Raw genomic sequence first — 23,584 nt, 5'->3', positions numbered from 1 at the left:
GGAAGTTGATAGCCTACTGCGGCATCACATGCCTGTACTAATGCCAACCCCACAGAATTTTTCTCATTTATCAAACGGATAAACTTAGAAGCCATCTTTCACATAACTATGAGGTTCCCACACAGACTGTCTTATGCAATAAAAGTTGGTACAGAAAATTTTGGATTTTCTGAACTTCAAATATCAACTCATGTCCTTCTGTGGATTTAGTAAGATTATTACAAATTAGAAACAAGGGGGGGGGTGAGTTTAAAAATTTATTATAGTGAATTCACATTAGGATGTATCTCTCACCCACTGGGCTATAGTTACCCCTTCGGTACTTTTTTTTAAATTTACCCTGCACTGGAAAAAAGGTATTCCTTTATGCATGCAATCACACACCTACATCACTGAGTCATTCATTGTTGCCTATTTATGAACAGTGCCCCAACTTGGAAGTCATTTAAGAAATATCTGTTTGTCTTTTTAACCTTAAGCACATAAGGGCGGAGTAAAACAATTCAATATTGAATCTGTAATTACTAATGTATTTCAATATTTCCATATATTGAACTTCAATGCTCAGAGGTATTGTTGAATGTAACCTGTGGGGAAAAGCAGTTTAAACTTATTCACATTGTTGTTTGGTTTTTAGGAGCATAAGCAACTAAGGCCATATGCGGTGGTCTAATCAAGAAGCGTGTGCTACGCACTGCTGCTCCTGCCCACAGTGTTAATCAGTTATAAAAGCTAGGATATTAGCATATGATGCATGTTACTGCTTCCTGTATGCAGTACTTTAACATTGACAAATGTAAACTTCAGTTGTCACCTCTCCTAGATCTGGGTCCATTAACAACAGAACCTGGAGGGCTGCACAAATTGGAGCAGCCTTTCTTATGTTTGGTCTCAATTATTACGAAATCATGTAGCTCACTGCTAGAATTTTTAATACAACTCTGTCATTCTCCTCGTGTAGTTTGTTAGTTACCTGAGCAGGATCATCCCTTCCTTCTAGAGTAAAGAACTCTTTGTGTCTTCATTACAAATCAGCTTATATCTATCATAGGCTTAAACCTTGAACAATATTTATTAGTTGGTATGAAAAGTCTAGTAGCTTACAAGATGAATGCTTTCTGCAGAGAATTTAAAAACTGTCACCTAGTGGTTCCTTTACACAACAATCTTGCTAGTGACCAACATAAGTATACATGTTCCTATTCTTAGCTACCCTAATACCGCCCATGTATTTACTTGTTCTGTTAACAAGCACAGACCTGGCTGAGAAAAATTCTACCCCTTGAGCCTTGCACAATTTTAAAATATCACCTTTGTCCCATATAAGCACCTGATTTCCTCACACTCAAAGACATCCCCCCACATGATTTCAATACATATATAAGGTAATAAATTTAACTATCTATTGCCATCCACTTGTTTTGAATCTTCTAAATTTATTTATGCAATTTCATTTCATTATAACTGAAATGTGTAAGAGAGTTTGCTAGATTACACATTATAGATAAAGCATGAATATAAAGGACTGGTTTCTTTAACATATTAAAGGTCCATTGATAGGAGGGATTTTGGGTTTCCATCTGCCCCCCCCCCCCAAAAGTTGTGAATTTTGGTAATAATTCTGCTGTTCCACTGGCTTGACTATCTGTTTACAAATAAGTTCATTGTTAACCTTATCCATTAAGTAAAACACATTTGTTTTCTGTACGGCCATTTCAGGTCTAATTTACTTGGTACCGCTTTCACCCTGTATGATTCTGGAGAAAACCCAAAGAAGTCCAGTATCCTTTCAGAACAAACTGGTACTAGGTGTGAAGTATCTGCTGTAGTTTATGTAAGTAAATTTTTAATCTGTTATCTTAGGGAGAGATGGTGTTAGTTTTATGATCTAGCTACCTTGCTTTCAGAATCTCATAGTAACCTATTGTAATAGAACTGCTTTTTAATTATTAAAGCTGGCTTTATTATATATTTCTAAAACTCTTCTTCCAGGAAACAAATGTTTTAGGATTTAAAGGACCCAGAAAAATGACTGTTATTTTGCCAGCTATGACAGCAGATCAGAAGAGGGTAGAGATTAGGCCAGTTTTGGTAGGTATTATAAAAATATCTTTGCCCCACTCTAGTTATGATTCAATTTCATGGATAACCATACAGTTTGCAGGTCTGTCCTAATGGACATCCCCTCCCCCAAATCACATGCATGTTATTAGGGAAGAGAAAAATATATGAATTACATCAGAAACAATCCTTGTCGATGGCTATTAAATTCCAAACCGTTTATGTGCTCCTCTGAAAAAAAAAATTTTTTCAATTACCATCTTCAGGTTCTTTTTTTTTGATTTGGTAGTTGTTGGCACATTGGCCATATTGCACCTCCCAAGGTTTTTGCAGTACTTTGATCCAAGCCCGAGGCGGGAATCAAACCCACGACCTTTGGGTTGCCGGGCAGGTACTTTACCCACTCGGCTTTTCAGGTTCTACTAAGCCCAAATAATGCTTACATTTGTGCAGAGGTATAACATTGATAATCAACAATATTCGCCAAAAACAAACCTTGAGGCATTGCAGAATAAGTCACTATCCATTATGGAGAAATCATGCATTTTCCTACAGGATCTACTTTAGCTTTTGATGTGTCTCTCTTGGCAGCAGAAAATATACACAGTACATGGTGGTTTTGCCTCCCCATCTCATTTTGGAAATTCCAAAATAATGAAAAGATCCACTACACTCGTGGAAAAAATAATTAATGCCCACATCAGGGCAGAAATAAATATCTGTGACTATGTGGACACTTTTCACAGTCTCATCAAATGAATCCTACACATAGTTTTCCCATCAACAGGAATACAAATTTTCATTCATGTTGGTACAGGAGTGTTTTCATAGCCTAGAAATGACATGCCAAAACCCATCTTGAATATGAAAATACTAAAGAAAGAGGCAATCATTTCCAATACAAGATGTGTTTTGATACACAGTGCTGACTGCCATATTACTGAAGAAGTTATCCATAGGTGAACAATACTTTTGTTCACCAGTATCAAGAAGGCTATGGAATTATAAAAGACTTCTCCCATTTTGTCATGGGTGCAGAAGCAACAGTGGTGGTTTGATGGATGAGACTGCTTAGTTACTAGTGACAATCCCAATTTGAATAGAAAATACTGGCTCCAGTATTGTAAAAATAAAAAATTCACCAGCAAGATAAGAATATGATTCTCTCAAGCAGTATAATAACAACCTTTAAAGTTTTGTGTGCAGATAGCATAAAGTTGTAGCTAATTCTTGAGGGTTCTCTGAAAATAATAGTACTTTATGTACCTGTGAGTTAAAAGAAAAATAATTCTAACCTTGCTGAGAAATGACACTTTACTCTCAGAACCATTAGGATAACTCAGTTAACTAAAGGGAATTTTTCTTTTGTTATTCAGGAACATGAAACACTGCTGGAAAGGTGGAGAAATAAAAACATGGAAAATATCTTAGAACTTCACAATAAAACTCCAGTTTGGAATGAAGGTATGTAGTCTATAAAGAAATATAATGGTATGCTTTTGTTAGTTGGCATATATTGTCCACTTTACATTATGGTAATATAATGCTAGGAACATATTAAAGTCAAAATTATGCTCTTCATTGAAAATGAGTATACAAACAAATAGCATGCGAGTGTTTTCACTGTTGGCAAACATTAAAGCTAAACACAAAAAAAAGGTCTGGGATCTATCCACAGACTGTATTTGATAAAGGATGATCTTTTCTGAACTGTGCTGTTTAAATTTGAGTTGCCCCACCAAGGTTCATATAGCACTGAGTGGTGGAATTTTTTTTTTGTCTTACCACTAAAGCTTATGTTAAGATAAGACTAGAAATAAAGGAATGAAACATATTGGTCCTTGAGATTATTAATGAACTCATATCAACAGTAATCTTGAAATAGATTTAGAAAACTAAATGCAAATGGCACATAAAATTAAATTTTTTCTCCCTTCATCAATATATACAGATTGAGCACTGGGTCTCAGGTCACACTTTGTGAATTGGGAGACGGAAAGCTGCTCATCAGGTTTTTTTTTTAAACAATTTCTGGCATGCTTTTAAAAACTGTAAGTGTATTGCTAGTGACCAAATCCCCCTGATTTACTGTTCCAACCGTATTTCCCACAGTAGTGAATGGAATTCCTGAAAGCTAGCTATGAGCAGAAGGTCCTTGAATTTCATCGTTAAGAGTAACGACAAGAGCCATTATACAGTTGTTCTGATTTTCAAATGCAAAAGAAGACATTCCTCAAGGAGTGATTTTCCATGTTCATGACAAGGTGGCTTATGCAAACCTGCCGTCATACCTAGAGGCTTGGCATCCCAGTTCCAACCACTTGATGTCAGCATTAACAAACCCTTCTGGGGACAAGGCAATATATGGGAGTATGTAATACATTTTTTTTCAGTAGTAGCTGTTCTTCTTGAGGACAGTGCAGGCACTTGCTTAAACAGCATCAATCAAACCACCTCCTCACAGTAGCTAATTGGTCAGACATTATCATTTCCTTTCATAAAAGCAGTTACACAAAGAAATATTTGCCTCTTTGAAAAATAACTCTTTTCCTATTGGAAGAGTGTAGAATCCTTACCAAAATGACCACTATATACATATATATTTCTTCTACTATTCATTATGTTGTAATAGAATACTATTAATAATACCTGCATTGTTTATCTACAGAAAGTCAATCATATGTGTTAAATTTCCATGGAAGGGTTACTCAGGCTTCTGTGAAGAACTTCCAAATAGTACATGATAACGATGGTAAGTGAAATGCCATTGCATATAATATATTATTATTTCAAGAATTTAACTGAGCAGTAAAGAAATATGAATCCTCATTATGTTTTTAGATTACTCATCCCAAAATTCAAACATGAGTATCTGTGTCTTTTTTTTTTTTTGCCTGATGTTGGTTAAATATCAAATAAAGAATTAAAATGAATCCATAGTATATTCACAAGAATAGTTTTAAATTTAATACTAAGATACCCTGGAGTAAAAAAAATTGAAACAGCCATATTACACTTATTATCTTATCAGTGTGATGCCAACAACAGTCTTGTCCATTAATGAAAAAGTACTCTGAATGCTCCCCAGCAATAATCTCCTCAAATGGCTGATTGAAGACCATCTAAAGACTTCAAGGCATCCTATAATTTCCTTTTGATCTTTCATTCATGAACACAAGGCCTTTGTTTTTACCTATCATGGAGGGTGCACTGTGAGGAATTGCATCAGATATATCTTTTCCATAGATGTCATTGCGTTGTATCAAAAATACAAATAATTCATCTCACATTTTATGAATGCTATTTGAAACTGTATCATTACTCAAAGGAATATTTTTGGTGGAGCTCTGTTTTTCTGGTAAGATACTAGCAAACGAAAAGCATTAAAATTCCTATGGCATGTCTTTCACAATTTAACTTCTGATAGCCCGACACCTGAAATGCATAGATCAAAAGTAGTGTTAATGTATCTTTTTTAAAATACATATACAGTTCCTCTTGCAACAGTGATCATATTTCATAAAAATTTTTCTTTACTGAATTGAATACAGTGGATTCTGGTTATTTCGGCCAGGAGACCCACCCCACGATACCACGTGGTTTGGAAGTCACAATTAGCAATCACCTGTTTATTGGGCTTTTCTGTTAGTGAAATCTATCATAAATGGACAGTAAACTTGATCTTACTGAATTTGCAATGATACCGACAGCTGAAATTCTGTGGGTTATTATAAGGCAATGGTCAGGAGGCCTCATTTCAAGAAGGATGTAGAGCTGCTGGAACAAAGGGGTGCTCTTATGAAGAAAGGCTTAAGTTTTGCAAATTAGTGTCTGGAGACTAGACACCAGCGAGGTGAATAAAGCCTTGAATGGTTTGAGCATGCTCAATGCTGATGGGATTCTTCCTCTAGCTCAGAATAATCACCTGAGAGGGCATAAATTCAGATGTAGGATAGACGTGCGGAAATTTGCCTTTAGCCAGAGGGTGGTTGGTTGGTGGAACAGGCTTCCATCCCTTGTAGTGGAAGTGGGTTTTTTTTTTTTTTGGCTGATGCTGCATAAGCTTGCTTTCTTGCATCAAATGCCTCTACTAATGCTAACTCTTCACTTCTATTTTTGCTGTTTAATAGAATTAAAATTCAATTCACAATGACCGGTGCTTCCAAGACAAACATTGATAACAATGCAGGGAAGCAAAACAACTTCTGTTTTTCTTACAGAAGTTCTTGATAGGACGAAGGTAAATCTTATCTGTATCCTTTGTAACACAGCAGTGCCCCTTGGAGAAGTAATCCTCTTCTCCTAGAGGCATTTTTGCACATCATTGACCAAGGATGCCTGCATTATTTTTATCTGAAATAAGATTGCATTTCCTTTATTGACAATATAGATATACCACTTTGTATGAAATCTTGCAACCCATGTATAATGTGGTATTTTTGTATTCTGTTAGATGTAATTTTCAACGTTACCATTCCTTGCATTTGTGAAATATTCAGAAACTGATTACTCCACATTGCGTTTGTTGTAACTTGCTTATCATTTTTACAACAAAAAAAAAGTCAGTGTAAATTTATTTTTCTAACAGGAAAATATTCTTTCATATCATTTAAAGCAGGGATCTCTCTTTCTCCCCCTCAACATATGGCCATATTACTTTTCTTATGACATGATCGTCGGGCTAGGACAAAATCCGTGCTCTAGCACCCAATCCGCGTTGTGTTTAAAAGATTGAGTGAACACAGGATGTCAACTCGATCCCCTGCAATGACCCCTCCTGGGTTTGAACTGGTGTATTTGATTACCGGCAGAGAGAATGAGACATTATGTAACACATGCATACAGATTTACATTCCATCTAGTGGGTTTGTGTATATATAAGCTTCTAGGTTTCTGCTTACAACATACTGGAACTATTCCTTCAATAGACTTATTATTTGGTTCTAGATTTACAAAACACTTCAACATAGAACAAAAACGGTTGGAACAGGAGAACCTTGGGCAAAGTACTTTTGATGTGCTCATCACCTTTATGCCGTCTTACTTCCGTTCTAATGTGAACAGGTTCATCCCCTCAGCACTTTGCTGTAAGATTCTGTGTACCAACTACTCTGGGAGAAATTCACAAAGGTATCTGTTTGTGTCATATTCTAAGCTTACATTCGCACAAATGAGATAAGGGCTTACCAGTTAAATCTCTTGCTTCCTCCTCGGCCGTTCTTTAGGCTGGAGCGAAACACGACTGCAGAACCTTCCCTTAACATCGTTTTGACCCTGGATTTTCCACTCTCTGTCACAGTGATAGAATCATTGTGGGCATGAAAGCGGAGATGTTCTGGCTTTGTTGAACTAGGGCGATGGGGAAAAAAAGCATTATTGATCTGTACACTCACTCTCTTATTGTATTAAAACAGTTTTATGATCTTATTCCACGGATTCGCTACAATTGAATGGTTTATTTTGGGTAGACCGAAGAGTTTTAAAGAGGCGTCGTTTTTAATATCCCAAGACACTGCATTAGCTATTTATCAGCAAATAGATTCCGCCTGATTATTGAGAGATCCTGAAACTCTTGGTCTAACAGTTATTCAACTTGTGATTTCAAAGTCTGCAGAAGGTATCACTATAAAAAAATTAAGTATTTTTGGAATGTAACCCCTTTTTCTACTGGTTCTTAGTCCCCCTGCAGGAACCAAACTAAAGGAAATTGTGTACATCCACACATACTTGCCAATTGTTCTTCAGAATGATATCACTGGTATTAATTTTGTGCAACCACAGCGTTTACATCACTAATTCTTAAAAATAGTTGAATCCCTGGCAGACATAAATTAGTAACAAATCTTGATTCTATAATTTTAAGTACATCTGGTAGGTAGTGAATACCATAATTCTGGAGCAATCTTAGCTGTTATTCCTACTGATTTAAAGGCAATTTGCATTGCCATGTATAGTAAATGTTTTAGAGTTGCTCGATCACGATCAGCTCTAAGAATTCCACTCTATATAGCTAAACAGGCATTTAGAATGGAGGGGTTTTTTTTGGCTGATGCTGCATAAGCCAATGTGAAACTTGTTGGAGATGATTTCTGACCTTGTGCTATACATAAATATTTATTGTTGACAGGTTCCCATTCACTATCATGACCCAGAGGGGCTGATTCTCTCACACATCCACGAAATGTTTGCAGACTTGTCTAGCCAAGGAGGATGTGCTGGTCCCACTAATGACCGACCTTAAGAGATCTGCAGATTTACTTAACAAGTACATGCTGAAAAAAAAAGTCGTGAGTTAGGGTTAAATTTGAAAGTTTCTGCAATTCAGCCCGACTCATAGGGTAGAATTTTTTTTCCCAGTTTGGGGGGGGGGGAAATGATATGTTGTTTGGTTTTTAGGAGCATTAGCAACTAAGGCCATATTGCACCGGAATATGCGGTGGCCATTTCCTGACCTTTCCGCATCCTATGTATTTGGTGGTGACGGGCTCGAACCCCGGTCTAATCAAGAAGCGTGTGGTATGCACTGCTGCTCCTTCCCACCTGGCTATGGAGACGCCGGGGAATGATATACAGAAGCTAAAGTGCCGCTAGCAAGACAATGCAGGGTTTTGTAAAGGTGACTACAGAGGGCTCAGACAGTTTTTAAATTCTATAGAATCAGCCCCCCCCCCAGCCCAACTTTTTTTTAGATCCTGGGGGGGGGGAAACTCCACTTAACAAGATTATCTAGCTTACAATACACCTCTGGCATTCCCCAATATTGATTTAGTTCGTTAGCTATCTGATTCATCCCCTTCTTTCTAGAGTTTACATAAGTAAAGAGCTCTTTATATCCCATGCATTTTTCTTCTCTGCCACCCATTTAAGCCTAAATCTTAATTGGTCCCTTTATCTGCACATTCTTAATGCATGAAGAATCAGATCAAGAGTATCACTCCCTCTAGTTGCCTCCCGAACATGCTGTTGTGTGAGTGACAAACCCACACTATTGCTCATCAGACCCTTCCTTTGATGTCTTGACTAGCACTTCAAGCTCACCAAATTTATTAACTATACTCACACAGCAGTCCTGGAAATTCCCAGGCTGCTGCTCAATTGCATTTCAATAGAAGCAGTGCAAAAATCACTTTGACTTTCACCTCTGCCAGCAGCTACTGTTAATCTGTGTATCCCATCCCACCTCAATAGCATCAGCAAATATTCTTGCACAATCTCTCATCATATACTCCCTCCTATTGTGTCTGGGCAAAATTGCAGACACTTTCAAATTCAATCCTAACTCATGGCTTTTTTTAACATTGACCTGTACTTTGTTAAGTAATTCTGCCCAGACACAATAGGAGGGAGTATATGATGAGAGCCCTGTCGATCAATTCAGCAGGGCTCGAATTTTTTTCAGACTGGTCTGTACTTGTTAACAGGAGAGACTGCTTCTACAGGAATGGGATATACTTAAATAGAAAGGGTGCAAGAATGTTTGATGACGCTATCGAGGCAGTGTTAGGTGTGGGGGATACAAGGACTAATAGATTAACAGTAGCCACTGGCAGAAGAGAAAGTGATTCTTGCACTGCTTCTATTGGAATGAGCAGCAGGATATTTCAGAGACTGCTGGGAATCATTGGGGTACAAGTAAACACATTTGAGGTATTGCTCAAAACATCAAAGGCAGATATTGTTGGGATTTCAGAGATGTGGTGTCACACAGATATAAGGAATGCAGAACTGGAATTTGGGGAGTACAACGTCTACAGAAAGGAGGGGGTTATGCTATTAGTTAAGAAACACATAAAATCCAAGGAAGTGAAGCCAGTCGACATTGCTGGACAGTGCTATAGACCTAATGAGAAACTGTACAGAGAAATAGAGTGGGCCAGTAAATCAGAGAGTCTTATAATGGGGGAATTTGTGGGTTGGTCACTCACACACTAGCAAGGCTTTTGTGGATTTATTGGATGATTGTTTTTTTACATCAGCATGTTCGGGAGGCAACTAGAGGGAGTAATACTCTTGATTTGATTATCCATGCATTAAGAATCTGCAGATAAATGAACCACTAGGTGGCAGTGATCACAGTGTTCTGAAGTGGGATTTACTCAAAGAGGTAACTGAGACAGTATTTAAATTCTATACAGTGGGATCAACTGATGATGTTACCAACAGCAAATTCAAAATGGGAAGCTACTAGGCTTTACATACCAATTAAGAAATATTGTTCAAGGTTTAGACCTAAATGGATGTCAGATGAACTAATGAGGCATATGGCAGAGAAGAAAAATGCATGGGATACATACAAATTAACACAAAGAGTTCTTTACTTATGTACACTCTAGAAGGAAGGGGATGAATCAGATTGGTCCAACTGTTGATGATCCTGCTCAGGTAGCTAACAAACTAAATGAATATTTTGCATCGACATTCACACATGAGGAGCGCCAGAGGTGTATTCAACTCTGGCAGTAAGCTAGAGAATCTTGTAATAACTGAGAGTAAAGTGGAGGAGAAATTATTGAAGATAAACACAAGAAAGGGATCTATCCAGTTATATTAAAGGAGGCCCCCATGGACTAGAGATGTGCAAATGTGACCCCAATTCACAAAGGCTGACACAAGTAATTATAGACCTGTGAGTTTAACTTCTGTTCCCGGAAAATCAATGGAGGCACTGGTTAAAGGAGCACTGCAGGATCATCTAGACAAGACTTCAGTTATAGCTCTGACACAGCATGGTTTTGTTAAGGGGAAGTCTTGCCTGACCAATTTGATTGGATACTGTTGCACAAATTGGCATTGGATAAAGGGGTCGTTGAGGGGGAGAAGACAGAGAGTGGTTATAATAAATAACCATTTCAGAGGGGTGGAGGGGTTATTTATTTTTGGCTGATGCTGCATAAGCTTACATCAAATGCCTCTACTAATGCTAAAGCACACCCCCCCCCCACCCATGATTTCTAATATACTCGCCATTTAGTTCGGGGTACACATTGTATCATATAACAATGGTAAATCTACGGCCAGGAGGTATTAATTACTTTCAAAATAAACCTTGGAGCGTTCATGGGATGCATATAAATTAGTCTGTAATCAAGTCAGGCAGATTAAAAGAAATATTTGGCAAAGAGTTCTTCACTTATGTAAACTCTAGAAGGAATAAGATTAGTCCAACTATTGATGATCCCATTCAAGTAGGGAATGCCAGAAGTTTATTAAACTCTAACAGGGAGCTAAATGATTTTGTGATAACTGAGCACAAAGTGGAGGAAAAATTATTGAAGTCTTGCCTGACCAATTGGATTAGATACTAGCACAGTTCCCTAAGGTTTGGTGTATTTATTGATGAAGATATATCAGGCTTAATGTCCATGACACTAGATTGGAGAATGAAAAAGACAAGGAGGTGATTGTCAAGTACCTTGAGGCCTCATTTTAGGAAGGATGTAGAGTGTTAGCAGTGCTCCCTTGAAAAATTCAGTGGCTCTTTTATTAGTTGCGAGAGGATTTTCGAAGAATTGGTTTCAGTGCTTCCATTTCCTCCATATGGCCATCAATATCTGCTACCTTCACAGACTGACCTGGTTAGCTAGTGATTCACCTTCTGATACCTTTCTTCCACATTACAAATACCTATCTAGAGCACCATGTTGTTTTGCATTAATTTATTAAATTTTCATCACCATAATTTAAAAACCTCAAATGTAAGTTCTTTTATTGAATAGAACTACATTTTAAATTGAATCCAAACTTTATACATCAGAATTTTTTTTTCACGGTTCCAGGAATTTGCAGTATAACTAGAAAAAAAATTATGCCCCAACTGCACAAAAAAATAAAATTCCGGGAGGATTAGCATTAGTAGAGGCATTTGATGCAAGAAAGCAAGCTTATGCAGCATCAGCCAAAAAAAAAAAAAACCCACTTCCCCCCTCTGTTCGTTCAAAATACCTGTCCAGCTGAGCCTTAAACTTATTTAGGCTATCAACCTCCACCACAAGGGATGGAAGTCTGTTCCACCAACCAACCACCCGCAAGGATGGCAATTCTAGGTTTAGTGTCACTTATATAGATTGAGAAAACATACTTTTCTTCCTCTTGGCACTGGATTATTCTTTCAATACAACCACTTAAAGGTTATGTTGATTTACACCACCAAAAAGCAAAATATTGAAATTTACAGCTATATATACATATTAGCAGTGAATATCTGCACTCTACATAAAGTAAAGTTAATAATAACTGATAAATTTTCTAAATATGGAGTTATTAACTTTGTTTTTGTAGATATTCACAAGCAAATATAATGTTTAATCAGGTCTGACTAGAAAATTTTTATCTGTTTTAACTAAATAAATAGTTGTTCTATTGTAACTACACCTGACAGGTCGGCACTCATACACTTGCACAATATATTGTTGAACTGTTCTGATTAGCCATGTTTTGCAAGGAAGCCTGAGGCTTATGCTGCACCAGCCAGAAAAAAATATTTTTTTCTGAATTTCCCTGAGAGAGAGGATATCTGGCTCAGTATACTATAGAATATGTTAGTCTTAGGTGTTATCCCCTTGCCACTGTTTCAAACAGCAGGGGGTATAAACATCCTAACAAGGAGTATCAATTGTAGACTTATGATTTTTTTTTTTTTATTTCCAAGCATAACAATGGTTTTCCCTCATATACCATTGTATTAAATCCAATTTGAAAGAGTTATGTCAGTAGCATTAATATACAAGTTTGTCCTTTTATTTTCTTACTTCATTCTACATCTTAGCTGAGACATATCCATATGTTCTGCAAATTCAAACATTTTGATGTGCCACAACGGCAGATTTAACACTTGTCTCATATTCCATTGCATGTAATGTATCTTTCAAACTCTTAATGTGATTGAATTTTAATAAGCCATCCGTAACATAGCAAACTTTCCTTGGATATATTTTGCCAATCCTTTATTCATCCGGAATTCTGTCCACTGTTTTGTAATATCTTTCTGAAAAACGACCTGTTAGGTTCACATTGTAAGATAATGTAATTCCTTGACATAACAACAATCCTCTTCATATCCATTGTTATTATGCCTGGATAATTAGTGATGTCACTTGGATATTGTTCACTAACTAAAGATTTAGTTTGTGCTGGAAAGAATGAAAAGCTCATGTTTCTCCTTCCCGGGGTGGGGAGGAGAAAACAACTTTGGAATTCTTTTTCTAGTGCAGCATGCTTGTATTATTATATATATTTTTTTTTTATTGAAAAAAGAAATTATAAGGCAACAGACAAATTAGTAAAAATTTTCTTACATGGGTCGAATGACAAACTCCAAAGCTTATATTTAGCCTGTTGAACAGGTAATGTTATCCTTTAATTTCTTAATATGGATGCATTGTCGGTGCAACTCTTAGCAATGTTTTCAAAGATTTACATATTTCTTCATTGAGTTCAATTATCTCAAGAAAAGTTACCAAAAATCAAATAGTACCGTATTATACTTCTCAACATTTTTATATCACTAATGTCATTACTTTCTATTTCCTAAATCATCCACGAAACGTGGTGCTATAGCATTGCATATTATTGAAGTCCTTACTTACCCTGCTGTCTGAAAAACAAAATTTACAAATGATCAACTACCCGTAATGCACAATGCATTCTGAGTGATTGGCAAATTCATATTATATGTTTCTCTGATCCAGCAACAAATTTTCACTAAAAAAAAAACAACAGCAATATACTGTATATTATTATTACAAACTATACAATGTTTGCCGATCGCCAACGTGTAAACTGGAATAATAAATTCACTTATCACACAGAATCACTAAAAAGTTGGCATGTGCACACTTCTCTATTCAGAGGTGCAGAAAGAAAAATAACTTTTTGATATTCATATTATATCTTTCAGTAAAGTAAATAAATCTACAGCAATGAGTAAAAAATATTAGTATAAAAACTGGATGTTTGATGTGGGTCATTCATAATATGGGAATAATAAATTTACTTACATCTTCAGCCTCTTTCTCTGCAATTGGCTGAATTTTTTTGTTTCCCCTTCAAGTAACATTGCAACAAATTCTCCCAACACAAATCGGTTATAAAGTCCAGGGCCTGTATAGAAACAAAGCAATAGACAAGGGTAGAATGTTGATGTGAAAATGACAAATGAAGCTGAAACCCATAAACTTAATGCTTTGGAGTGACCGAAGTAGAGGCTTTACTCTGCTTGGTCATTTCTTATTCCGCCATGTGTCCCTCCCAATACACTGGTCAGTTTCATAATGCCATACACGAGAATCAAAGGTCCACTATTCAGAATAGTAATAACTCATTCCTAGTCCTTGTAGTTTTTTGTTTCAGATAAAGAAAGCCAAATCTAGTGTGAATATATTTAACAACTATCTCTATAAGCGTGGCATCAGTCGCTGGGTTGACTAAAATTGCTCATTTATTAGTGAACTTTCCATGCAAACCCCTGTCCTATATAATGGCCAAAATTTTCCACATATTATGAATTGAAAAAAGCTAATAAATTTTTCTAAACATATGTAAAAAATTATTGTTTCGAGTTTCACAGGAGACTTGAATGATTTAAATTTTTATTTTTCTGCCACGTGCGGGGACCAATTGGCTTAAGTTCTGCAAGTTGCATAAAGCCCTGAATGGTTTGGACAGGATACTTCTGCTTGCTCAGATTAAGAACCTTTGGGGGCAGCGTAAAATAGATAAACATTTGGAGTGACCAGGTTTTTTTTGCTGATGCTGTATAAACCTCAGAATTTGTACAGATATGGTAACCATATTGTCTTCATTTTATATGTATATAAATCGATTTGATGCCATAGTTGTTATCCATCTCTCTTTTAATGAAGTATAACATGTCGTGAAATTTGTTGGAAATGGTTTCAAATCTAATGAGGAATGTCATTATTAGCCGTTTCTTTCACTGCTGATTTTGGCACAGTCACTCACTGCATGCACATCCGGTTTTGTGATCTTGAGGTAACAGAAGATGGGCAGCAATTCAAAAAGGGAGGGAGACTTGCCCTGGAACAAGACAAGGGTATTTATTGTGAGTGGTGGTTCCAAAATGCTGGAAGTTCAGACATGCCTTTAAACACTGTCCACCTGCACATTCTATTAAAGATCCCAGTCTACCTTATAGCCAAAATAGAATTGATGGGACAGTTTGCTCTACTGAACCAGCTGCCACCATTGACCCCAATACAAAGACACTCTTGACTCATATCAAAACCCAGATATGCCAGGTCAGAAATATAAACCAATGAATACAAGCAAATTTAAAACTCCAGAATATCTGAATCCATCACACTGCTCCCAGTGGAAAGATTACTCCATGTGATAGTTATAAAACACTAAGAAGCAGCAGGCCTACATGCCAGGGTCCTTCTGTTCAAGTGTTCTGACGACGGACCGGAGTTCCGTGGGAGCGTACGCCTTCAGACATCAAAGAAACAGCTGAAAATATTGTCAAACAATCCTCCTAAAGGGGACTCGACAGCTATGATGACCCCCCCCCACAAATTAACCATCAAAAGTATCTGGGCATTATCCTAGATAACAACCTGATGTTACAGCTGCATCTGAAATATATAAGAAGTTACTCTGGACTGGTAACCAGAATCTCAAAAAAAATGCTTTACTAAAAAATTACCTACTCAGCAAAAGGGTGGTATCCAAAAATGACCATACAGGGAGAAGCTGTTTGGCTTCATTGAGGGACACCACTATGAAGACCTCAGAGGGTTATTAATAACAAGATTAACATGCCTCCAAACACCCTGTGGTGCTCTCCCAGTGTGTCCAAGACCTATTTATTCACCAGGCAAAAAACACTTATAGCTATCTACAGAAATGTACATAGAGATTGATAAAAATTGCCGCCGAATGTGACAGAAAACTGAAACCTACAGGTGACTAGTACTTGGACAGGACTTTCCGCCTTCCTTGGGGGGGGGGGGGTGGACGTTCTCTGTTCCCTCACGACCCCAAACATCAAAAGATAAAATTACCTTATGCCAGCTTTGCAGATTTTTTTTTAGGTCCTAGCTGCCGAAATCAACCAGCCAGAGTAAATCTAAGGCTACTTGGGGCCCAACAGCTAAATGAACACTTACCACTGTTTCAAAGCACCCCTTGCACTGACTGTTGAACATTTTTTGTAACACAAGTTAGGTCACTTATTGTGTAGTCCACACACAAATCAAAGATGGAATCAACTCTGATTTTGCTAAACAAATTTTCCAACTGTTGGGAGGAAAGAGATAAAAAAAAGTTGTTCTCCACAAAAGCACTGTAGGTATATATAGTTTGCCTAAGGAACCCTGTCTTCCAACAATCCTCTCTACTCTTAGCGTAATCAAGATTTTGAACCTGCTAGCTGTGATGCATGTACACTACAAGTTTTTTTCTTCATAATTACTAGTATCTACCTCTTTGTCATATGTTGCTGATAAAGCAGAAGAGTAGTAAGATATATGCCAAAAAAAACTTCACATCAGCTTTAATTTGTGTAATGAATTATTCTGCTTAAAATAAACATTTATTAATTTTTACTTTTTTTTTTTTAATAGTGGATTACATTGTCATGCAGTTTGGAAGAGTTGCAGATGATATTTTCACAATGGACTACAGCTATCCAATGTGTGCCCTTCAAGCCTTTTCAGTTGCACTTTCTAGTTTTGATAGTAAACTAGCTTGTGAATAGACCTGATACTTTTATGTTGCCTACTGTGATATGTTTTATACCAGCTGCATCAGCTGAGGTCATAAACTGACAAACTGTTTATATGCTGCACTTAATTATGCTGGCTAAATTTATTTGAAGTAGAGGGGAAAATAAACAGCATTGTGTTATGGAATGTTAAAAGTATCTTCAGACATATCAGATTCTGAACCTGTATAGTTGATTCACTAAATAGTATTAAGTTCATGAAGCGCTGCCAAATGGATTTTAAAAAAATTATATTACCCAAGAGAGAACCCCTGCCCTTCTAGCATTTAATCAGAATAAACTTTGTCACCCAGATGGAGAAAATAGCCCAGCTTGCTTTGTTTTAATTATATTGTACCTTAAAGTGTATAATTGCTTGCATAGCAAATTCAAGTCTCTAGGCATTAGTATATTGTTTTTCTAATTTAAAAATTATTACTTTTGGACTCTAAATATGTATAATGTGTGCTATTTATTCATCTGTATATATATGTTGTATAAATTTTGGAATTTTATGTTTGGTAACAACATGCACATTTATCCATTGTGTACTTACATATTTTTTTTTTCGTAATGCTCCACCTAGTCTGCCTTACAGTTTTTATACAAAAGTGGAACTCCTAGACTTTTTTTAGTGAATCAAACTTTATATTATAAGAAGTGTAAGTAATTTTAATTGACTTACTAATGGCATTTATTCATTGCTCATTATTTCAACTATGACTAAGTGCCATTAAATTAAATACAGTCTATTTAGAACCAGTATTTTCAAAATTTACAATTAAAGAAACTTTAGTTTACTTTCTGTGCCTCAGAAGAATAGTAATTAACAATATTAATAGCATTGGTCAGTACCCTGCAGGGTGATTTGTTAAATATTATTAGAATTATAGGCAGGAGACTATTCTTAAAATACACAATCAGTTTCACAAAAGATTGTGAATTGCTTAAACTGATATGGTTCTTTTAAAAAATATTGAGAAAAGGCTGGTCTCATGTTTTCCTTTATGATAAAACCAAATTCACAATATTTTCTTTCAGTCTCTCATGAAATAGATTAGCAAAAACAAAGTTTTATATTAGTTCAGCAGTATGTGAAGGATTTATTTTCATAAGGAAATTATCTGATCATGTAGTATGCAAACCAGAACAAATAAATGAAGCCAGTTGTTTTTAATATTACTAATTCATAAGCAAATACTGATCAGTTATAAAATATCATATTCCATTCCCAGGTGAAAATTCAAATATCTGTACCATAAATGCAACCAAATTAACTTATTGTTACTATACACCTTTCCAAATCAAGTGCAGTTCATTCATTCACTACAGAATTGGTAGTAACAATAGTCTTCTCTATTTGAGGCAGTCAACAATATGATATACAATTAAATCAGTGCCATCCATTATACATCCTTGTAATTCACTACAAACAAAATATTTGAATTTCCAATTGTAGTCCTTCCCCCCCCCCCTCATAAAATCTGTGATTTCAAAGAACCAACTCTTCATTTCTCTGTAGTCATGGACAGCAGTAACCTCCAGAGTGGTGGTAAATTAAAAAAAAAAAAACCTGAGGATAATTTTGCTGCCAGGACAGGGGTTTTTATCAATAGTAAATGATGCAAGGAAACAACTTACACTTTTCCCATCCATACCCTCCAAGAATTTGTCTAGGTTCTGCCTTGAACTTATTCAACCACTCTATAATTTAAATTTATGCTGCCCCACAGGTGCTTTGTCTCCAGAACTGAAGTCTTTCTAGGTAAGAGCACCTATACCAACAGATCTAAATCTTTCTTAAAGTGACAATTACCTTTTTATCCCCTGCTAGCAAAGTTTCTATATATCATTGACAACAACCTCCACATGAGCTGTTCTGGCAGAATTTCATTAGTTACTGCTACCCATATGCAGTACCTGCCATTTCTCAGACAATAGCTCCCCCTGATTATATATTCATTAATAACAACAACTGTGGGGTACTCTGCTGATAACCACCCATCTATCATTAGCAATCTTTCTTTTTCATCCTAGTCCAGATCTCATAATTATAGTTAAAGGCTTGCTTACCTCCAACAATTCCACATTCCTTTCAGTTATCAATAGGCCTAATGCAATTCAATCCCTTCTCAGAGGCTACACATAAGTTTGCCTAGCTCCTCTAACATCCAGATTTACTGGTTCCAGCATATTTTTCCTATAAACACATCACCTTAGATTTAATATGGCCTCTTAACTAAGAGCATAATCCTTCCTCATATATCAAATTCAGCATCAGTACTTCATTCAAGTTACCCTTACACAACCAGGTGTGAAACTCCCACCTCCTGCATTTTCCAAAAATCACCACTAAGCCTTTTCATTTCCTATTCTAAATACCATTAGTGCCAACATCGCCTTTCATGCCCTTAAAATATGATATTTGCTCTGCAGTGTCATCCTTCTTGCACAATACCTTTCCCTGACAACAACCAGCACATTTCTGCCTTGGATGTTGCCTGATGCCCACACACCAAGACCTTGGCTGTATAATGTCCTATTCCACATTTTGTAGGCTAATCACCTCAACACTACCACTAATTTGTGCCCTAGTTGAGATATGATTTCAATTTAATTGAACAACAATACTACAAAATTCCTAAATGAAGCAATACATATTATGCTATATGGAGGTGATTATCCCACTATATAGTGCAGTAGAACTGTAAGGTGTTTTAGGCTTTGAATGGATCACACCAACTCAATGCAGAAGTTTGCTTTTAGCCAGTAAGAGGTTGAGTGCTGGAACAAACTTCTGTTGTTATGGAAGTTGGTTGATGGCAGAACTAAACAAACTATTGGATTGATTTTGAGCCTCATTATGCTGTCAAAAATAAGGGCTATGAACGAAGATCTCACTGAATCACATCAAATTAACAAAAACATCTCTTCAATGTCCTATAATATTAGTAATCGGTTTTATTTATTTTCCCTTCAAGTATGACAGCCGTTATGATTGTGCTTTTTTTGAAGGTAGTCACCAGAATCATAATTAATCCTACTCCCCATTCTGGAGCAGTGACATGACATCTTTTCCAGCCACCCCCCGCCACAAGGTGTAAAAGGATGTTTCTCTCTGTACCTTCCAAAATATATTACCACCTTATTGAAAGTTTCAGAGTTTCTATTTTAAAAATATGTATGCTTCACAGGTTTATAAACACATATTGCATCTGTTAGACAATATTCAAAAGAATTAACCTCAAAGGGCTTACATCTGGTGAGTATGGGCTTTGCACACCAGGGTCCTGAGCGAGATATCATCATTCTTCTTTTTTGGCTGGTGCAGCATAAGCCTATTAATAATAATAACAACACCCCTCTTTTTCTTCAAACTGTATCATGAAGGCATTAATGGAGGTTCCTTTTGTTTGAAGAAGTGATAACATATTGCCACTCAATAGAGGCAAGTAACTTCAGCAGTGGGGAAAATTATGATTAACTAATCTGCATATGTATTATGAAAGAGTCACTAATAAAAAATAATTTTGATTCTGTCCCACATGAACAGGATGGTATCAAAGATAATATCATTACATGCCCATGGTAACACTTCAAATTTGTCTAGTTCTAGAATTCTTGCTAATAACTGCTTTTATTTTAAGTGTGGTGGGTCCTCTCAAGGTTTGTTTGGTTTTTAGGAGCAACTAAGGCCATATTGCTCCGGGATATGCGGTAGTCATTCCCTGACCTTTCCGCATCCTCCGTATTTGGTGGTGACGGGCTCGAATCCCAGTCTAATCAAGAAGCGTGTGCTATGCACTGCTGCTCCTTCCCACCTGGCTATGGAGGCGCCATCCTCTCAAGGACTGCTGTTTCTGACAAAGGGATAAAGTAATCAATGTGAAAATTTACATATGATACCAGGTCAGTGCTAAGTAGCACTTCCTTAGAATTATTTGGATAGGCTATAGGAAAGTAGCAGCAAGAATTTACTTGGAAAATAGTAATCCCAAAATTTAAAGCCTATAAAGAAGGCAATAGAGAGGACCCATAGTGTCATATCATATGCATTGTATAGATGGGAAGACCATGGTCTCACTGTATAAGGTAATGGTGAAACTGCACCTAAAGAAAGCTATCAGGCTTCTTCAGGTTATAAGTTTCACTATATCTTTAAGAAAGAAGTGACGTTCCTCATCAAAAGCAGCTTGAGCACAATAATTGCTTCCCAACATAGAAGTAGTTGGATACAAAGGTAAAAATGCACCTGTGATTGAAATTTGTCTCTTAATGACTGAATCAAGTAAGAGAGGAAACACTTTGGGGGACAAAATTTAAGTAAAATATACACTTTTAGAGAAGATAATAACACCTAGTCATTAACCATGACAGTAGGAAAAAAAAATTGCAGTTGTTAAACATGCTACATAACAGACAGAGAGTGAATACATTAGGAATTATCAATTTAATATCACCATGAATAAAGAGAAAACTACAAATGACATTTACACTACTTTCATAATCTTCTCTTTAAGAGCTATCTATGCTATGGTGCATTTACGCTTATATTAAATAGATAATTTCAAGCTCTTATGACTAGTTGCATTTAGTTTTTGATTAGGAATACCTTTACAGCAATAGTTATAGAATGTATACACACGCAACTAAGATGGCCAGTCTAATAGAGCAATGGAGTAAAAGATAAAGTTTTTCATGTATGCAAATACAAAAACTTTGGAGCCAAAAGGTAAGGGTTCCTTTTCCAAAATTACTGAGTACATGCCATACACACTAATTTTTAAGGAGAGAAGAGTGCATTAAACCTTTAAGGTTAATTATGAGGACATCAATGGACTCAAAAGATATTCCTCTGGATTGGAGGACAAATGCCAACAGATAGAGGCAAAACATTCTTTTGTTAATGTGTGACAGGACAGGAAGCAAAACACTGTGAAAGGTTCTCAAAGTTGATATACTGTCATGTTTCTTATAAAAACATGACAGTGTATCAGCAGAGCTCCTTCAAGATGACTTGTACAGGTTGCAAGGTCTTAACACCTGGGACCTATAATCCCAAAATAACTTATTCACTAGGTGTGGGGGGGGGGGCTATAGCTTCTTTAGCACCCACTGACGGTGAATAAAAACAGTAGAGTTATGATGTTAAACATGAAATTCACAGAGTGACAAACAGGTGGTAAAGTCAATGATTTATCAAACATACATTTTCTTGTCATTATCTTACTGTATAATGCACCTAAAACTGAAAAAATAAAATAAAGTCCAAAAATTTTCAGTTGGTGAAATCTTAGGGGGAGGAAAGTAAAATGTTAACTGTTATGATTCAGGAATGGTGGCCACTAAAGGGAAAGATATTCAAATTGCAGGGAATATATTACCTTTGAAGTGGGATAGATCAGCTAGATAATTATGAACAGCACAAAGGAAAAATATAGGTTACTGATTTTCTTTTTAGCCAGTACCTTCCTTGCACTATGTGGCCTAATACTAACAGAAATCTGAGAGAATTCAGCTGCCATTTAATTCCCCAAGAGTAAAATTAAGACGATAACCTAAAATATGTAACAATACTATTGTGTAACCTGCAAATAGTTCAGTATTTTAAATTTCAACGAAATCATTAACTCTCAGAGTAAAATTGCCATTGGCAGTATGTTCCAGCCAAAGGGGATCCTCTGTGTCCTTATTGGCATTTATGAAAGCTTAAACAACAGACTCAATTAAGTTCCCAAGCTTTCACAGTGACAGGGAAACATTCATTCTGCATAATGGGTCTGCCAGAGTAAAAGATGATACTGATGATATTAAGAACAGATCTGAGGATTTACCCTACAAGTATAGGACAATATTCAGAAAAGCTGGAATTTTTCTGTGTAGAAATTGTGCAAGGGTCATACAGTAAAACCTTTCTCAGCATTAGTAACAAGGATATTTGTTGTTGCTATTAAGGTAGCGTTATACAGACTAATAGTTTAATAGCAGAAAAAAATGAACACAAGTGAAATTGATTCTTACATGGGTTATTAGGGGCACATTGGAATACTGGATAAGTCATTATAGGTGGACATAGTAGAGAATGGGCTAATTTGATGAGTACAATGTTTACAGAAAGGATGAATGGACTGGAAGGCAGTTATGAAGCACCTGCTATTATGGTGTGACATAAGCACTGGAAAAACAAAAATGAGAGGAGGCATATGATAAACCACAAATGAGCATAGACACAAATAGAGTTGTCCTGAAAATTAAACCTTTCTTGGATAACTGCTTTCTACACTTTAATTATTATCAGTAACTCTTCATGCATCTCCAGATTGCAATTACTCAAGAGAAGGGAATTCACTTTCATAAAGGTGGCTACAATGTTTCTTTTCAGTAGGACTAACTGATAATCATATAGGAAGCAGTCAGAAGATACTGTTTCAGGATTAGACTTAAATGGATGTCAGAAACTGAAGAATAGGGCCAGAGAAGAAAAAAAAATGCATGTGTTGATCATAAATTATCATGCGACACAGAATCCTACAGTAAGTATAAACTAGTCTGACTAGGAATGGGTAGCAAAAAATTCACTTAGCATTGGTAAAAGGCACATGATACAAGAAAGCAAACTTATACAGCATCATCCAAAAAAAAAAAAAACCTCATTTCGCCCATCCGCTTGCTTGTTCCAGCAATCAACCACATCTGTCTTTCCTCCCTCCCTCTCAGGCGATTATTCTGAGCAAGAGGAAGAATCCCATCCTTTACCAATAACAGCATAGTGCTCCAATTTGTACAGCAGTCTTTCCCATC

The 23,584-nt window shown here is 36.4% G+C and overlaps 1 protein-coding gene across 4 annotated transcripts in view; it reads left to right on the top strand.

Annotated features, from left to right (window-relative positions):
- The window catches only part of LOC150084525 (protein king tubby 1-like), a 310,610-nt gene extending 293,750 nt beyond the window's left edge, over positions 1–16,860 (top strand). For all 4 annotated transcript variants that reach the window (XM_090375283.1, XM_090375284.1, XM_090375282.1 and 1 more), the window contains 5 exons: positions 1,720–1,834; positions 1,993–2,091; positions 3,438–3,525; positions 4,730–4,813; positions 16,644–16,860. In XM_090375283.1, the coding sequence (XP_090231409.1) occupies positions 1,720–1,834; positions 1,993–2,091; positions 3,438–3,525; positions 4,730–4,813; positions 16,644–16,777 (520 nt within the window). In that variant the 3' untranslated portion in view covers positions 16,778–16,860. The remainder of the gene's footprint in view (positions 1–1,719; positions 1,835–1,992; positions 2,092–3,437; positions 3,526–4,729; positions 4,814–16,643) is intronic.
- The last annotated feature ends 6,724 nt before the right edge of the window (positions 16,861–23,584 follow it).

This window comes from Mastigoproctus giganteus, chromosome 6 (genome assembly GCF_048544385.1).
Source record: "Mastigoproctus giganteus isolate SK-2022 chromosome 6, ASM4854438v1, whole genome shotgun sequence".
Lineage (NCBI taxonomy): Eukaryota > Metazoa > Arthropoda > Arachnida > Uropygi > Thelyphonidae > Mastigoproctus > Mastigoproctus giganteus.
This window is presented reverse-complemented; position numbering and strand designations above follow the sequence as displayed.